Here is an 18,959-nt window from a genome sequence, read left to right as displayed (position 1 = left end):
AAAAAGTTTGGAGACCACTGATTTAGGGTATGGGGCAGAGGTTTGTAGAAGAAAAAAAATTTGTTCAAAATTTTGCCACCAGGGGAGAAAGTGTCACTGTAAACATGAGATGGAATACTTAACCTAGGATTACATTTTAATATCAGAACTTAGAAATCTACAAATATTGTTCTATGTGCTTTCCTTCACTTGAGACGACATTCTGAAAATGGAGGACTGTGCAACACAGTTTCGCGTAGCATCTCATTGGGGATGTTGGCTACATGCTGTTTAATGCTTGCTTTCAAATTGACAAGTGTCTGTGTGCCACCACGGTAAACTCTGTCTTTCAGGTATCCCCATAGCCAGAAATCACAGGGATTGAGATCTGTGATCAGGCTGGCCAGAACTGCGGAAAGTCTTTAGGGACGATGCGATCATTTCTGAATGTTGAACGGAGCAGTTCCTTCACTTGTCGACCAATGTGGGGTGGGGCACCATCTTGCATGAACACTACAATCTCCAAGAATTGCTTTTCTTGCAGGGCGGGAATAATATGATCTCTTAGAAGAGCGCAGTACCGTACACCTTACAGGGTCATGAGGTGTAGACTCTTCAAAGAAAAATGGTCCGATTATAAACTCTGCTCTGAATCCACACCATACATATGGTCTTTTTAGTGGTCTTTCAAGCACAGCAGATGGACAAGGTGTTCCCCATATTCAGCAGTTTTGTGCACTTACAGCCCCATGAAGAGTGAAATGTGCCTCATCAGACCACAAGGTCATTTGAGCCCATGTATCGTCAAGTTTCATATGAGCCACAAATCATAGAGCAAAGTCTATTTGTTGTTGCCGATCATAAGACTTTAATTCTTGCACGCTTTATGTACAGTAGACCAAAGAAGGTTCAATTCTTGTGACACACCTCTGGCACTACTGACTGGTAGTGTTTTGCATTCTGACCATTGCAATCACCACTTCATCCACTACCTCCATTCCGATATGTGGTTATCCCCTGCCTGGAATTACACCTAGCTCCCCGGTCACTTCAAATTTCTTTATTAGTTTTCGAAGCCCCACTTACATCAATGGTCCTTTACGCAAACCTTTAAGTTTCCAATATTCACGTAGTGCTGTATTAGTGTTACTATTTTTATTCTGGTAGAACAGTTTTACTAAAAGAGCACGTTCCTTTTTTGTAAGAGCCATAATGGTTATTGATGGTGGCATTGGCCTTTCTGCTTTTATCTAACAGGATGTCATTTGCTTATAAGCAGCGTGTCTTGAAGTAAACAACAACTTTTACATATGTGCAGTGCTGTTTTTCCCCTGGTGGTGGAAATTTGAAATAATTTTTTTTCTTCTACAAATTGCTTCCCCATACCCTAAATGACAAATGACATACCCATCGATTTTCACAGCACTAACTCTAACCATTTTGACACTAGGGTCTCCTGAATAGGGTAATTATTTTGTAACCACCTGGTACATTTGCCAATTTGGAAATTGTAAGAGATGATATCAAAGGATTCTGAAAAAATCTCAAAGAAACCAAAGTTTGGGACTTAAAATACCTGAAAGAATCTCAAATAGAATTATAAAAGAACTTACATACAAGGTTCATCATCATCACCAAAGTTTGAATCAGGACAACCCAGATAAAAGATTAGAATTTGGTGAATGGCATAAGTGTTTCAAACCCAAATACCATTGACAATGTTTTGTGGACTGATGAAGCCACATTTAAATTAAACGGAACTGTTAATTGCTATAACTGCATTTAGCATTAGCATTAGTAGAGGCATTTGATGCAAGAAAGCAAGCTTATGCAGCATCAGCCAAAAAAAAAAAAAAAAACCCACTTCCACTTCACCCCTCTGTTCGTTCAAAATACCTGTCCAGCTGAGCCTTAAACTTATTTAGGCTATCAACCTCCACCACAAGGGATGGAAGTCTGTTCCACCAACCAACCACCCGCTGGCTAAAGGCAAATTTCCGCACGTCTATCCTACATCTGTCTTTCCTCAATTTGAATTTATGCCCTCTCAGGTGATTTTTCTGAGCTAGAGGAAGAATCCCGTCAGCATTGAGCATGCTTAAACCATTCAAGGCTTTATACACCTCTATCAGATCACCTCGCTGGTGCCTAGTCTCCAGACACTGTAATTTGCAAAACTTAAGCCTTTCTTCGTAAGAGCACCCCTTTGTTCCATTCACTAATCTTGTTGCCCTTCTCTGTACTCGTTCCAGCAGCTCTACATCCTTCTTGAAATGAGGTCTCCAGACCTGTATACAGTACTCTAGATGTGGCCTGACCATCGCCTTATACAATGGAATAATCACCTCCTTATCCCTGCTGGAAAAATTCCTGTATATCATTGATTTATTACTTTCTTAACAGCCCTCATTTATTCTTTAACAAGGATTTAAATGCTTCTGTCTTGACAGTCTGGGATGGAATTTGGAGAGGAGGGGTTCTTGTACCTTTTTCTTTGAGGGAACTGTGACCTAAGATTGCTAAAGGCCTATTGTTCTTTGTGTGTGTATACAGGGTGGTCCGTACCGTAATTCATGATACAACCAGCAAGAGGCTGATTCTTCATGAAAAAATAAGTCAAAATTGTAAAATAAATTTTTTTCCTATGAGGGCTTCGTTTTTGAGAAAATCAACTTTAAATATTAGTTGAGTACGCTTGAACTTGACTAAGACACCATTGAGCGGACCTTGATACCAACCACTATCTACTCTTCTGTTTACAGTGTCCAGTGCGTACTTTAACATAGGATATGTAAATTAAAATGAGACACAATATTTCCTTTTGAAAATTTCCTTTTATTTGTTTCAGAATTATTGGAAATGTTGCCCATTCTGTGACATACAAAGCTGGGCTCTTCTCACTAGATTATCTCGAAGCCTTTCCAGTGTGTTTCGAGTTTTCAACGTTTCAAACACCAGTACAATCCTTTCCTTCAATTGTACAAGACTGATGATGTCTTTGGAAATACACAATTGCTTTGATATGACTCCATAAGTAAAAGTCTAAAGGTGTCAAATCTGGCAACCGTGGCTGGCCAAGCGATTGTTCTGCCACGACCGATCGAATGTTTGTATCTCTCATTTAAAAAGTTCCTCGCTTCTCAAGTAAAATGAGCTGGGGCACCATCATGCTGGAAAATCATAGTTCTTCTAGTATCCAAAGATACATTTTCTAATAGTCTGGATAACTCGTTGCATAACAGGTGTAAGTACTATGCACCCCTTAAATTATCTGGAAGGAAATAAGGTCTCATGATTTCATTACCAATTATACCAGTCCAGACGGTCTCAGTCCACCTTTCTTGAAAATGTGTTTCAACAATAATGTGAGGATTTTCAAGTGCCCACTAATGCGTATACGTTGAAAATTCCATGTCATGTAAATTTGGACTCATCAGTCCATAAAATTCGGGATAAAAATTGTGTATACGTAAGTAACCAATGGCAGAAAACCATTCATGGAACAAAATCATGAGCTCTTAGTCCTTGCACTCTCTGGACATGAAATGGATGCATCCTGTTCTCACGTAGTATGCAAATAATTGTCAACCTGCTAATGTTATGCTGAGAAGAAAGATCTCTCATACTAAGACGAGGATTATTATTGACATCCATCATAATTTCTTCTTCTGTATGATTAGGGAGTTGTCGACGACATCCACAATTTTGATGCAGAGAATGGAATGAACCACAGTTGGACAACATTTTCTCTACTCTTTGAATTACTCGCCTGTGGATGACAATGATTGGGATATCTCTCTTTGTAATAATTTGCTGTAGCAGAAGCATTTCCAGCACATGCTCCTAATGCAAGGAGCATGTCTGTGTATTCGCAATTATTGTACCTTGCCATATCAATGGGTTGATAGAAACTGATAGTGAATACTGATAATAAGGAAAATAGTAAGACTGATGTTAACAAATGATGACATTGTATCATAAACACGCCAAGTTGTAACATTGTACACAAACAGAAGAGTAAATAGTGGTCAGTATTGAGATCCGCTCAACAGTGTCTTAGTCAAGTGCACTGCATGCTCAACTAATATTTAAAGTTGATTTTCTCAAAAATGGAGCCTTGTATGAAATAATTTTATTCTGCAATTTTGACATATTTTTTCAGCTTCTTGCTGATTGTACCACTAATTTTGGACCACTCTGTATAATCAAAATTTGTTTTATTTTTACCTCTGGCATAAATAAAGCCAACTATTCGGTTTTATTTACCAAATAGTTGGTTATAAAACCAAATTGTGAAGAAAGAAGTCAAATTTCACACATGACTGATGGAATCAAAGCATTTTCTCATAAAAATTTGTCCTAACTGGTACTGTATACATTGAGAGTAAACATTTAGTTCCTACTGAAAATATGCTATTGTGCCAACAAGTAACTTTTTTCAAATTTATTTTTATATTATTTCATTTTGCAGTTATATTTATTGTTTAAATCATATCTCTTTATTTCATGTGAAAAAGACCTTGATATAGTAGTTAAGAGCTAATTCCATGAGACGTTTGTGCTATGTTTTAAATTGTTACATTAAATTTAATCTGAAATGACTTTATTTTGCAGACAAGGTCACTTACCAATGGTGGTGCTGTTAATGCAACATGGAGGAGATCCATCTCTTAGAGACGGGGAAGGTATGCTTTGATTTCATTGCTTATGTACGTCCATTACAGCAACTGGTTATTAGAATGGACTGATATATTTATTTTGCAAATTTGTTATGGAGTTGAATTTTTATCCATAGTACTAAAATACACTTGAACTATACTGCTATGTTGGGGTTAAATTCATGAAGATATCTACTAACAGCAAAGTTAATTAGCTATGAGGGAGGAGACAAGTTATATTCCTGGCTTCCAAGATATTTTTATGGCTTAAAATTAATATAGTGTATTTTATATGTGTAGGCTGTCTATTCATTTTGTGCCACTCTCTACACTGAGTAGAAATAAGTCAACTACAGTCAGAGCTCTATATAACAACTGGTGTTATATCAGAACGGCATTATATCAGAAGGACGTTATATCGATTGTTCATAAAATCAGAAACAAAACAAGTAAAAGCCTGAACATTTAATGTAATTCTACTAATACAATATAATATAATCTTATTTATAATATGTACTACAGTATTAAAAAAGAAAATTATGATTGTAAATTTTGCATTGATTGTAGAGTGCAGTAAGGGTGTAAATTTCACTACATAGGCTACATACCTATCAAGACCTAACAAAAAAATTGTTTCATACTTTAAAATAATCTGTCAAAACACACTGCTTCAATGGTAGAACATGTTTTAAAACAGAACTATGAAGGTGCGCGATAGCAGTTATTTCACTTTCACAGTTAGGCTGCACTTGAAAAAATTGACGTGCAAGTTCTCTAATCCTTGACGAGCATCTTTCACTGAAACTTCTTGCTTCTTGTTCAAGCATAATAGGTTCCTGATTTTCATCACTGCAAATTTCAGAAGATTCCATTACATTTGTGGTGAGTTCCTTTTCATTCATGCATATCCAGAAGCATTCAACATCCTCATCCACTTCTGCATAATCTTCAAAGTTTAAGTTTTCCTCTAAGTTTAGGTGATGATGCACACGCTCAACTATTTCTTTACTATTATTGGACTGTTCTTTGCAATTAATAAAGGAAGAAGTATGAGAAATTTCATACATTGCATCATTCAAGGTGGTAAATCCAGCAGGTTAGAAGCAGTTGGCGATCACTTTTTCATCAGCTTTATCCTGTGTAGAAACACATAATACATTGCCTGCAGCATGTTGATTTCACATTGAATTTTGCTTTCAAGACAGCACAATTTTTTTAATAGCATTCTTCAGTAGTTTTTCTTAAAACACTGGATTACACCTTGATCAAGTGGCTGAAGAACTGACGTCATATCTGGTGGTAAGTACTCGACAGTGATTGCACATAGGTTGTTTATTTGACAATGAGGAGTGCAGTTATCTGCAAACAGCAAAATTTTTCTATTCTTCTCACTCATCCTGCAATCTAAGTCTCTGATCCATTCTTTGTAGATTTGTGATATCATTTATGCCTTTTGGTTTGCTCGATAAATAGTCTGTAATGTCTTCAAACCTTTAAAGCAGAGGTTCCCAAACTTTCTCAGTTCACAACGCCCTTAGTGCCCCAATAATTTTTTCACCACTCCCCTAACCAAAATAAATACCTAACTCAGTGGTTTTCGACCTTTTAATATAATATAATAATTTTATTCTTTATATAGAGGTACTAAATAAAGATCAATTATAGATCACCAGAAAATTAAAAAGATACAGTACAGTGGATACTGTACACCTTTTTGTAATGAAATAAATGTATAAATTTCAAAAAAAAACAAAAATAATAATAAATAAATAATAATAACTTAAATTAACTTAACCCCAAATTACATGCCACCCTAGTGTGCCGCGGCACCCAGGTTGAAAACCACTGCTTTAAAGCATCGAGGCTTCTGGACTTTCCCAATGATTAAAAGAGGAAGCTTCTCTGTGCCAGACATGTTTGTTGCTATGAGAATGGTAATCTGTTTAGCCTCTTTTCTGCCACTACATTTGTCGTTTTTAAATGTAAGTATTTTATCTGGTAGCACTTTAAAAAGGTATTCACTTTCATCAGCATTGAAGGTAGCATTCTGGTCATGTATCAGAAAAACATTTTTTAAATGATTTTCCTTCCATTCCTTTGCAGCGTAATCGTCCACAGCTGCACTTTCACCGTGCACTTTTTTGAGAGGCAGGCCATGACGAGTCTTAAATTTCTAGAACCACCCATCTGAACTTTTAAATTCTTCAATATCCATTCAATGCTCAAACGATTCAGCCTTAGCTTTTAAAAGATTACCATCTATGGAAATGTTTTTTTTGCATGCATCATCATTAGCCATTCCAAAAGTATCTTTTCAAGATCTAAATACTTTGCCTTTCTTGCTCAGATCATACCTGGAGCAGTAGATTTCTCTAAACTTTCAATATTTTTCCCAATCTTTCGGATTGTGAACTCTTAGGAATGCCGATGTCAGTCTTAGAATGCACACCATTATCTACAGCAGCGTCTCTCAAACTGTGTTCTGCAAGATGTGAACAAGTTTTCTGCAAAAAATAGTAATTAATTATTAAACAAATAATAATAATAAGTTTTGCATATTTGTAGTGTACACGACTTTTGTATCATTATAATATTTAACATAATTTTTTTTTTGGTTATTAATATACTGGCATAGACTAATAATCAAATAGACTGCAGAATACTTTATTTTGGCGGGTTTTGCATAGACAAATATGCGTAGAGATAATGACACCTACAAAAAAGTAGCAATGTGGCGATCTAGTATGCCATTCATATGCAATTTAGCCTGGAGTACACGGGTTGAAGGAGAGGAGGAAGCGAACCAATATCATAACTAAACTCACTTCCTTCTATAATTTTTTTTTTGATAATTATTAGTATTTCAAAATAGTATTATTAGCATTAGCATTAGTAGAGGCATACGATGCAAAAAAGCAAGCTTATGCAGTATCAGCCAAAAAAAAAAAAAACCTCCCATTTCACCCCTCCATTCGTTCCAAATGCCTGTCCAGCTCAGCCTTAAATTTATTTAGGTTATTAGCTCCAACAACAAAAGATGGAAGCCTGTTCCACCAATCAAATACTCACTGGCTAAAGGCAAATTTCAACAAATCTATTCTACAAGATAGTTGTAGAATAGATTTCCATCTATTCTACAACTATCTTTCCTCAGTTTGAAACTGTGCCCCCTCAGGTTCTTAGTCTGAGCAAGAGGAAGAATCCTATCAGCATTCAGCTTGTTCAACTCATTCAAGGCCTTATACACCTCAATCAGATCACCTCGCAGGTGCCTACTCTCCAGGTGCTGCAATTTGCAGGACTTAAGCCTTTCTTGGTAAGAGCACCCCTTTGTTCACCAAACTTGTTGCCCTTCTTTGTACTCGTTCTAGCAACTCTACATCCTTTCTAAAATGAGGCCTTCAGACCTGTACACAGTACTCTAGGTTTGGCCTGACCATTGCTTTGTATAACGGGATAATCACCTCCCTGTCTCTGCTGACAAAACTCCATGACCTGCCCTGGCAGCCTGTCTGCATTGCTCAGCAAACTTCATATTTGATTGCACAATTACCCCCAGGTCTTTTTCACTTTTCACTTCCCTGAGTGTAGTACCACACAGTTGGTATGTTTCTCTTCAGTTATTGCTACCCATATGCAGTACTTTGCATTTGTCAATGTTAAACGTCAGTTGCCACTTCTCAGCTCATTTTACCAACTTATCTAGATATAGTTGGAGTAGCATATATGTCTTTACTGTCATTAAGAACCCTGCCAACCTTTGTATCATCTGGAAATGTGAACACTAAACCCGATATACCTTCATCAATATCATTTATAAATACAGAAAACAACAATGGGCCCAACACCCAACCATGGGGAACTCCACTAACAACATTTGTCCACGAAGAGCAGTGTCCATTGATTACCACTCTCTGTCCTCTTCCATCAACCATCCCTTTATCCATTATAGCAACTTACCCTTAATGCCATACCTCTCCAATTTGTACAGCAGTCTTTCATGTGCAACGGTATCAAAAGCTTTCCTGAAATCCAAGTATATGATATCAAAATTATTTTTAGCATTCAGTTCCTTTGTGACCACATTATAGTATCCAATCAAATTGGTCAGACAAGACCTCCCTTTAACAAACCGATGCTGTGTCTTAACTGTTACTGCAGTCTTGTCTAGATGATCCTGAAATGCTTCTTTAACCAGTGATTCCATTATTTTCCCCGGAACACAATTTAAACTAACAGGTCTGTAATTACTTGTGTCATCTTTTGAACCTCCTTTGTGAATTGGTGATAAATTTGCATACCTCCAGTCCATGGGACCTCCCCTGAGTCCAAGGAAGCTCTTATAATTATGGCTAAGAGTTTACTTAATTCCTTTGCTGCCCCCTTTAATATAACTGGATAGACCCCGTCCACCCCAGGTGTCTTCCTTATGTTTAACTTCAACAATTTCTCCTCCACTTTGCTCTCAGTTATTACAAATTCACTTAGCTCCTTGGTAGCATTTGATAAACTTCTGGCACTCCCCTCATTGAATAACTCCACATGTGTGAATGTAGATGCAAAATACTCTTTCAGTTTATCAGCTACCTGAGCATGATCATCAGTAGTGAACCCATCTATGTTACGTGGTCCAATCTGATTCATTCCTTTCCTTCTAGAGTTTACCTAAGTAAAGAACTCTTTGCTGCTTTTCTATGCATCCTTTGCCAAAGATTTCTCGTAATCTGCCTTCGCCTGCCTAACCTCCTCTGTGACTTGATTACAGACTATTTTATACCTGCCATAGGCTTCTGTGTCACCTGATACTTTATATGCATTCCATACATTTTTATTCTCTGCCACGAGCCTCATTAATTCATCTGACATCCATTTAGGCCAAAACCTTAAACAGTATTTCTTAGTTGGAATGAAAAGCCTAGTAGCCTCCAAAATTAAGTCTCTGAAGGCTTCCCATTTAGAATTCAACGTTGGTAACATCATCAGTTGATCCCACTGTACAGAATTTAAAAACTGTCTGAGACCTCTGTAGTCACCTTAATGAAAGCAAAAGCTCTTCCCTTTAGCCGTGATGGTAGTTACATCTTTAAGTAATTCCCGTATCAGTACATTGTGATCACTGTCACCCAGTGGTTCTTTTATATGCAAATTCTTAATGCATGAGTAATCACTGCTGATAATCAGATCGAGAGTATTACTCCCTCTAGTTGCCTCTCGAAGTTGCTGTAGAAAACAGTCATCCAATAAATGCACAAGAGTCTTGCTAGTGTGTGAGTGACCAACCACAAGTTCCAGTCAATATCTGGAAAGTTAAAATCCCCTATTATAAGACATTCTGACTTACTGGCCCACTCTATTTCTCTGCACAATTGCTCATTATACTCATCGGAGTCATTAGGCCTCTAACACACACACCTACTCTCATTTTTCCTTTCCCAGTGCTTATTTCACACCAAACTGACTCGACACTGCATTGCCCACCAACATCAATTTGATGCACTTCCTTAGATTTTATGTGCTTCTTAACTAACAGCATAACCCTGCCTCCCTTCCTGTCCTGTCTATCCTTTCTGTACACATTCTACTCCCAAAATTCCAATTCTGCACTGCTTATCTCTGTGTGACACCATGTCTCTGATATCCCAACAATATCTGCCTTTGATGTCTTGACTAGCACTTCAAGCTCATCAAATTTATTAACTATACTCCTAGCATTGGTGTGGGGCGCCTCCGTAGCCAGGTGGGAAGGAGCAGCAGTGCGTAGCACACGCTTCTTGATTAGACCGGGGTTCGAGCCCGTCACCACCAAATACGGAGGATGCGGAAAGGTCATTCAGGGAATGACCACCGCATATCCCGGAGCAATATGGCCTTAGTTGCTAATGCTCCTAAAAACCAAATAACAACAACAACAGCATTGGTGTGCATGTAAGTATGCATGCACCTGTTTCTACTCTTGGTTACCCAAACACAGCCCATGTATTTACTTGTTCCACTGTGACTCCCAACAGTCATGGAAGTCTCCATTACCTTGCTTTCCAGGCTGCTGCTCATTCTAATAGAAGCAGTGGAAGAATCACTTTTACCTCTGCCTGTGGCCACTGTTAACCTTTTAGTCTGTGTATCCCTGCAAGCTAGCAGTTTTCCAACCCACCTAACACTGCTTCGATAGCATCAGCAAATATTCTTGCACCCTTTCTATTTAAGTGTATCCGATGGCTGTATAAGCAGTCTCTCCTCTCAACAAGCACAGACCAGGCTGAAAAAATTCTGTCCCTTGAGCCTTGCACAATCTCTCGGGCTGAATTGATTGACAAGGCTCTCATCATATACTCCCTATCGTTGTCTGACAGACACTTGCAGACACTTTCACATTCAACCCTAACTTGTGACTTTTTTTCAACATTGGCCTGTACTTGTTGAGTAAATCTGCAGATCTCTTTCTCTTAATGTCATTAGTTCCAACATGTATAACATCACCTTTTGTGCCCTTAAAAGATGATATCTGCTCTACAACGTCATCAACTTTTGCCCCTGGCAGACATACCCTGGTCCTGTTCCACCTATCCTTCTTGCATAGCATATTCCCCATGTCCCTGACAATAGAGTCACCAACAATAACTAGTTCCTTTTGGACCAGCGCATTCTGCCTTGGAGATTGCCTCTGTTTTGCCTGATGCACAGTAGTTAGCTCTGTCGTTGAGCTGGGCAGCTAAGAGCTTGAAGGGGCCCTCATATTAATTTCTTCAAGGGCATTTACCCTACACCTCAAGCTGTCATAGATGCCCATCAGAATGCTGAGTTGGCACCTAATTTCTTTGACACTCTAGACACCTAGCACACACAAAGGCATCCTCCTTGGCTAGATCATGTCCTGTTTTAGAAAGATCGGCAAACATTTCACATATTTTTTGAGACTGTGATGCTTTGGAGAATCGCCTCCTTCGTTTCTCCCCCGAATCATAGCACTCTCGCTAGTCTGTGATCTTTGCTTCGCAGCTCTAGTCTGGGTTATGATTTCCATTTAAATACAATTTAATATAAAAGATTAGAAATATTATCATTAGAATACAATTTAATTAACAATGAATTTTAATAAGGTTAATATTATTTTTGATTAATTGATAATACTATAATAAGCTAACAGATTCCTAATACAGTGCTTCATATTACACTATCTAGTTTTACTTTATACCTTATGCTATCAGTTCGAGATATATATACGTTAAGTTATTTCTTATCGACTACAATATGGTGGCTAGTTCAACAATATTGGTGCCAGCACCGGGATTTGTAACTTCGAAAAACTGCTGGTTAAATTCAAAATAAGAAGCTAACAAACACTATTAAACCTATTTATTATCTCTGTGAAACACAATGTACTATGTTAATTAACGAAGAATACGGTAAAAATTAAAAATACTTATCCCTTTACAGCAGCCAAAAATCCACCAACTTTTCTCTTCCGTGACCCCAGCGCCCTGCTATTAAAATACAGTCAGTCCTCGTATAGCACGATAGTTGTGTTCCTAGAAACCCTCGTGCAATGCAAAATCGTGCAATAAAAACAACAGGCCCTATGGGAAAAATAGGGTTAGGTGCCGGCCACCCAAGATTGAACACACGAACCAAAACCAAAACATTACCAAACACAATACATAATCGTAATAAAATACTTACATATTTTATTATGACTATTACGTAATAAAATATTGCTAATGCTTTTGCTTCTATCGTAAGCAGACTTGTATTTTGTTTGATTTTCTATCCAAACAGATGACAGCCGTTCCATCTTTTCCAATTCTTTGTGTCTTAATCTAATGGATTTTAATTACACTATGAAAGTTTTTATTTTCTCTGCATTCTTTGTAATTCTCGGCGTTGCCTCATTTAGGTCTGTAGCACGTGCAATATCACATGGTCTTTCATTTCGCTCAAAGCATTTCACAATTTCATATTTTTTCTCTATCAGCAGAGGTACACTGGCCATAAGCCTTACCGGGGAAACTCCGGTGGGCCGGAGGCCAGTGTGATTTTGGCCATAAACCATTGTATGAAGCCACTACAAATTTTCCCGGATAAGAATTTTTGACCCAGTCCACCTCTGTTTATTGATATCGCTTTTCTTTTTCTCTCTGAATTTGCAGTGTCTTCACCAGGACACTTCCTTTTCACACCTTTTAAGTATTTTACTCATTTTTAGGGAATAAAGCACAATTACAAAATGAGGAGGCACGCTTGATTCACATAAACAAAGCTGTGCGCGTGTAGCAACTTAATAAACAACACCGTAAAGGCAGAGATACTCTATTAACACCTCACATTTTACTAAAGCACATTTCTATGGGTTACTACCATAAAACAATAAAAACAATTTCCAGTTATGTTTCTGCTAGTGGAATCTGTTATAAACTGGTAGTAAACTCGATCTAATTGCATTTGCGATTATACTGATAGCTGGAATTGTGTTGGTTTTTACGTTATTATGGTGAAATGTGTTTCCCCTTCACCGATATAAAAAACAAATACATTTTCAGAACCTTCTATTCATTCCTATCGTGTTGCGTTCGGTTGGGGTGATTCCGCGTTCGACTGCCATTTCTTGTAAACACAAAGGCGAATCGTGCATAAGCGAATTCGGTTCGTGTTATATAAGATATCGTTCCCCTATTTATAAATCGTGTATGATTGAATTTGTGTAGTGTAAACACGTTTTATATGAGGACTGACTGTATGTGACCATAGATTTGTGGTTGAAAAAAGGAACTTTAAAACGAGAAGCAAAGTACTTCTAGTAGTGCAACTGTGGTCAATGAAAATGAATACAATATTGTCACACTTCAAAATGAGGATGAACAATCGCAGCCTTTTGTTCCCCAGAAATCCGAAGTGAAAAAACAGGAACCAACTAATAAAAGACCAAAACAAAATTATAATGACAGTTATTTCAATTTTGTTTTTACATGTGTTGGAAATAAAGATGCTCCTGGTGCACAGTGTGTCATATGTAATAATATATTAGCAAGAGTTCTTTGGCTCTTGCTAAACTTGTGTTTCGTGAGTGTTCTATGAATATGTTCTGAGATGAAAAGTCTTCTGTGATTATGTTGTGAGATGAAAAGTGTTCCATGACTAAAAACGTTTGAGAAACGCTGATCTACAGCTTGCAAAATCCTAATTTTTATCTGTGATTGGCAAGGCTATCCACTTTATTGTAGCCATACTAATAACCATACACTATGTAATGAAATTAACATTTAGCTGATGTTCATTTCATTACCATGCTGAGAGAAAAGAGTGGGAAATCTTAACATATGCTAACAAATGATTTCTTACAATCAGGCTGCAAGCTCGTCAATTAATTCAATATAATTGAGTGCTCTGTCATTTTTAAATTCAAATACTGTATAAAAAAGTAAAAATTCAGATTACGAGGTAGAAATTTATGGTCATTATGGAGAAATCCTTTTATTTTCAATGTCATTATACTTAATGTAAAATAGCATTAGGTTAATGAGAAATTGGCCAGGACCAACCACATAGGACGTTATAATGTGATGGGACAAAAAAAGGGGGTCGCTGTAAATAGCTCCGACTGTAATTATAGAGTTTGTCTGTACATTCAACATTGGCATTATAAAAATATGCAAATGGATGAACAGACAACAGTATCAAAGAGATAAATTGTACATATCCAAGAATTGTACATATTTATTTGACATTGTTTAACATTTTGATAAAGAAACATTAACTGAATCAGTAATATGCAATTACTTACAGCTTTGAACAACATAACTATTGACAACCTTGGTTAGATTTATTTGAACATAATAGATGAATAGTAGAATTTAAAAAAAAAAAAAAAAAAAAAATAGCAGCTCACCGAGACAGCTTACTGGATGAATTTTTGCAAACGAAAATATGAACTGCATGAAGTTTAATTAGTTTTGTGCCATCAAGTACCAGACTCATTGATAAATAGTTTGTTCTAAGAAGAGACAAGGAGAATGTGTAATGAAGATTGGAATTTGCATGAGGAATGCTAAGGAATAAGAGTTAGAAGATCAGGAGAGCAATAAAATTGTGAGTTAGTCTTTACAATCTGGTACCCCTTCCAATCAATCGGTGTTTAGTCCCTTCTATTCGTTGCTTTCCTTGCAGTGATTGGAAGCTCTGATCTTTTCAGTATACAGTACTCATTTTAGTTAGTGTGTTTATATTCCCCCCCCCTTGCATTCCCTATTTTAAAATAGGGAACTTGTTTTCTGATTTTAAAACAGCATTGGGGAAAGAATCACTCTAACGCTAAGTAAAAAAGCAACCATTGGGAGGGGCTAGACCTGTCAGTCACTGCTGTTGAGCAACAATCGAGCAGAAGGGACACCAGTTTGTAAAGACTGACCAAAGTGTAGACTAAATTATAAATAACACAGCAAGACAGAAGATTACATCATAAATTAAAGAAATTGAACAAAACCTGTTATACAAAGCATTTAATCTCTGTGATGAAACTTAGTATGCTTCATGAAACAAAGGAGGCGCCTCCGTAGCCAGGTGGGAAAGAGGAACAGCAGCAGTGCGTCACATACGCTTCTTGATTAGACCGGGGTTCGAGCCCGTTACCACCAAATACGGAGGATGTGGAAAGGTCAGGGAATGACCACCGCATATCCCAGAGCAATATGGCCTTAGTTGCTAATGCTCCTAAAAACCAAATAACAAACATGAAACAAAGGAAATGAATAAATTTGGTTTGAATAAATTTGAGTAGATCAGAAAGATATTTCTGGGAAGGAGACCAAATAATCGCACAGTAGTCAACTAAAGGTAAAATCATTTGCTTGAAAAGGATTACAATTGTATCCTCATTATTGAAAACTGAGGTAATGCATTTAATGAGACAAAGAAGCCAAAAAGTTTTGGGAACAATGTTATTTCTGTGAGTCAATGAATACAGATCATAACAACTCAAAGAGGTAACCACCATCAGGGGTAAAGGGAAGGGTTTTTGCTTTTGTAAAGGCGACTATAGTCTGAGATAGTATTTAAATTCTATACAGTGGGACCAACTGATGATGTTACCAACAGCAAATTCAAAATGGGAAGCATTCAAAGAACTTATCTTGGAAGCGACTAGGCTTTACATACCAATTAAAAAATATTGTTCAAGGTTTAGGCCTAAATGGATGTCAGATGAACTAATGAGACATATGGCTGAGAAGAAAAATGCATGGGATACATATAACTTAATGGGTGACATGAAAGCCTATGATAGATATAAGCTGGTCTGTAACCAAGTCACAAAGGACATTAGGCAGGCAAAGGCAGATTAAGAGAAATCCTTGGCAAAGGATGCAAAGGAAAACAGAAAAGAGTTATTTACTTATGTAAACTCTAGAAGGAAAAGGATGAATCAGATTGGTCCACTGGATATTGATGGTTCAAGAGTTGAGGATCCTGCTAGGTGGCTAACAAACTAAACAAGTATTTTGCATCTACGTTCACGCATGCAGAGTTATTCAGCAAGGGGAATGCCAGATGTGAAGTAAACTCTGGCAGTGAGCTTAATTGATTTTGTAATAACTGAAAGCAAAGTGGAGGAGAAATTCTGAAGATAAACATAAAAAAGACATCTAGGGTGGATGGGATCTATCCAGTGATATTAAAGGAGGTAAGCAAACCCTTAGCCATAATTATGAGACCTTCTTTGGACTCAGGGTAGGTACCCATGGACCGGAGATGTGCAAATGTGACCCCAATTCACAAAGGAGAATCAAAGGCTGACACAAGTAATTATAGACCTGTGAGTTTAACTTCTGTTCCAGGAAAATTAATGGAGGCACTGCATGATCACCTAGACAAGACTTCAGTTATAGCTCGGATACAGCATGGTTTTGTTAAGAGAAAGTTTTGCCTGACCAATTTGATTGGATACTATGATGCAGTCACAAAAGAACTGGATGCAAGGAATAACTTTGATATTATATATTTGGATCTTAGAAAGGCTTTTGATACTGTTGCATATGGAAGACTGCTGCACAAATTGGAGTAGTGTGGCATTGGAGGCAAATTGCTGCTATGGATAAAGGGATGGTTGAGGGGGAAAAGACAGAGAGTGGTATTCAATGGACACTGCTCATCGTGGACTAATGTGATTTGTGGAGTCCCTCAGGGTTCAGTGTTGGGTCCATTATTGTTTTCTGTATTTATAAATAATATTGATGATGGTATATCAAGCTTAATGTCCAAGTTTGCAAACGATACAAAGGTTGGCAGGGTTGTTAGGGACACTACTGACGCCATGCTGCTGCAACAGGATCTGGAAAGGTTGAGCAGATGGGCTGAGAGGTGGCAAATGAAGTTTAACATTGACAAATGTAAACTACTACATATGGGAAACGGTAACCCCAGAGCAACGTATCAACTCTGTGATACTACACTGACAGCTGTAGAGAATGAAAAGGACCTGGGGGTAATTGTGCAGGCAGATATGAAGTTCTCTGACAGTGCAGATGGGCTGCAAGAGTAGCTCATAGTGTCTTGTCAATGATATACAGGAATTTTTCTAGCAGGGATAAGGAGGGGATTATTCCCTTGTATAAGGCAATGGTCAGGCCACATCTTGAGTACTGTATACAGGTCTGGAGGCCTCATTTCAAGAAGGATGTAGAGCTGCTGGAACGACTACAGAGAAGGGCAACAAGATTAGTGAATGGAACGAAGGGTTGCTCTTACGAAGAAAGGCTTAAGTTTTGCAAATTACAGTGTCTGGAGACTAGGCATCAGCGAGGTGATCTGATAGAGGTGTATAAAGCCTTGAATGGTTTGAGCATGCTCAGTGCCGATGGGATTCTTCCTCTTACTCAGAATAATCACCTGAGAGGGCATAGATTCAAATTGAGGGAAGATGGTTGTAGGATAGATGTGTGGAAATTTGCCTTTAGCCAGCATGTAGTTTGTTGGTGGAACAGACTTGCATCCCTTGTTGTGGAAATTGATAGTCTAAATAAATTTAAGGCTCAGCTGGACAGGTATTTCGAACGAATGGAGGGGTGAAATCGGAGCGGGTGTTTTTTTTTTTTTTTTTTTTTGCCTGATGCTGCATAAGCTTTCTTTCTTGCATCATATGCCTCTTCTAATGCTAATGATGTTATCGAGTAGGTAGTGTCCAATAAAAATTTTCACGGTCAGGAGGAAAATGTGGACTTCACTTTCAAGAGAGATACAATAGCAGATTAAGCTATTACTTGGACTGTGTTAGCTGGGGTAACAACTATATATTGCTGGATATGGATACGTTATGGAAAATGTTAATCCTCATACCGCAAACAGATTCATTCCATTGGGAGAGTGCTGCTAAAGGATGCCAAAATGGATGATAAGAGCCAACAAAGATTTATCGTGCAAATGAAAAACCACAGGGTAGTTATAGTCTATCTCACTACTGTAATTCAGATCAGAATTATAAGAATATATAATACAAAGCACTGATGGGGTGAAATAAGCAAAAGCTGGGTATGAGAAATCACTGGCAAAAGAAAGAGAATATGGATGAGATGCACACATGTGGAAATACAAAAAGAGAGTAAATCAAATAATTCCTTTACAATATCAGTGCAGTGGAATCATAGCAGTCTAGCCAGATTGGCAGATGTGTTTAACAAGTATTTTGCAACAATTGTAATTAATTAATTGATGATGAGGCTGATTGTTGCAAACTGAAGTGATACAGTAGAACCTTGTCAATACAAAGTTCAAGTGACTTAAATTTTTGGGTTTTGTAATAATGAGGTCTGCCAAAAATGAAGACTTGACCATTTTCAGTAATACATATTTATTAATATTAACTTTGTATTTATTTATATTTATTAATATATTTGTATAGATTTAAATTTGTTTTATATAGATATAAATGTATTTATATTTTTATATATATACAGTGGATTCCGGTTATTTGGGCCACCGGTTAATCGGGGCAGCCTTTTATTTAGGGCAAATCTTAAAAAACAGAAACCAATCGAGAAAATAGCCAGGGTTTACTTCGCTTAATTGTGACAGCATGCTGTTTAATTGGGGCAGGAGACCACAGCACTGGAGATTACCCTACGATTGTCTCCGACGGTACCATGTGGTTCGGTCGAAATTCTGGAAGTCACAACCATAAAACAATTAGCAGTCACATGTTTATTGGGCTTTTCTGTTAGTGAAATCTATCATAAACGGACAGAAACTCGATCTTACTGAATTTGCGATAATACCGACAGCTGGAATTCTGTGGGTTATTATGGTGAAAATGTGTTTACACTTCCATGAAATCTTCAATCA

The 18,959-nt window shown here is 37.5% G+C and overlaps 1 protein-coding gene across 1 annotated transcript in view; it reads left to right on the top strand.

Moving 5' to 3' along the window:
- Positions 1-18,959, top strand: part of Hip14 (palmitoyltransferase Hip14) — a 329,449-nt gene that overhangs the window by 40,036 nt on the left and 270,454 nt on the right. The window contains exon 3 of the mRNA XM_090386835.1: positions 4,594-4,664. Within this exon, the coding sequence (XP_090242961.1) occupies positions 4,594-4,664 (71 nt within the window). The remainder of the gene's footprint in view (positions 1-4,593; positions 4,665-18,959) is intronic.

This window comes from Mastigoproctus giganteus, chromosome 12 (genome assembly GCF_048544385.1).
Source record: "Mastigoproctus giganteus isolate SK-2022 chromosome 12, ASM4854438v1, whole genome shotgun sequence".
Classification (NCBI taxonomy): domain Eukaryota; kingdom Metazoa; phylum Arthropoda; class Arachnida; order Uropygi; family Thelyphonidae; genus Mastigoproctus; species Mastigoproctus giganteus.
This window is presented reverse-complemented; position numbering and strand designations above follow the sequence as displayed.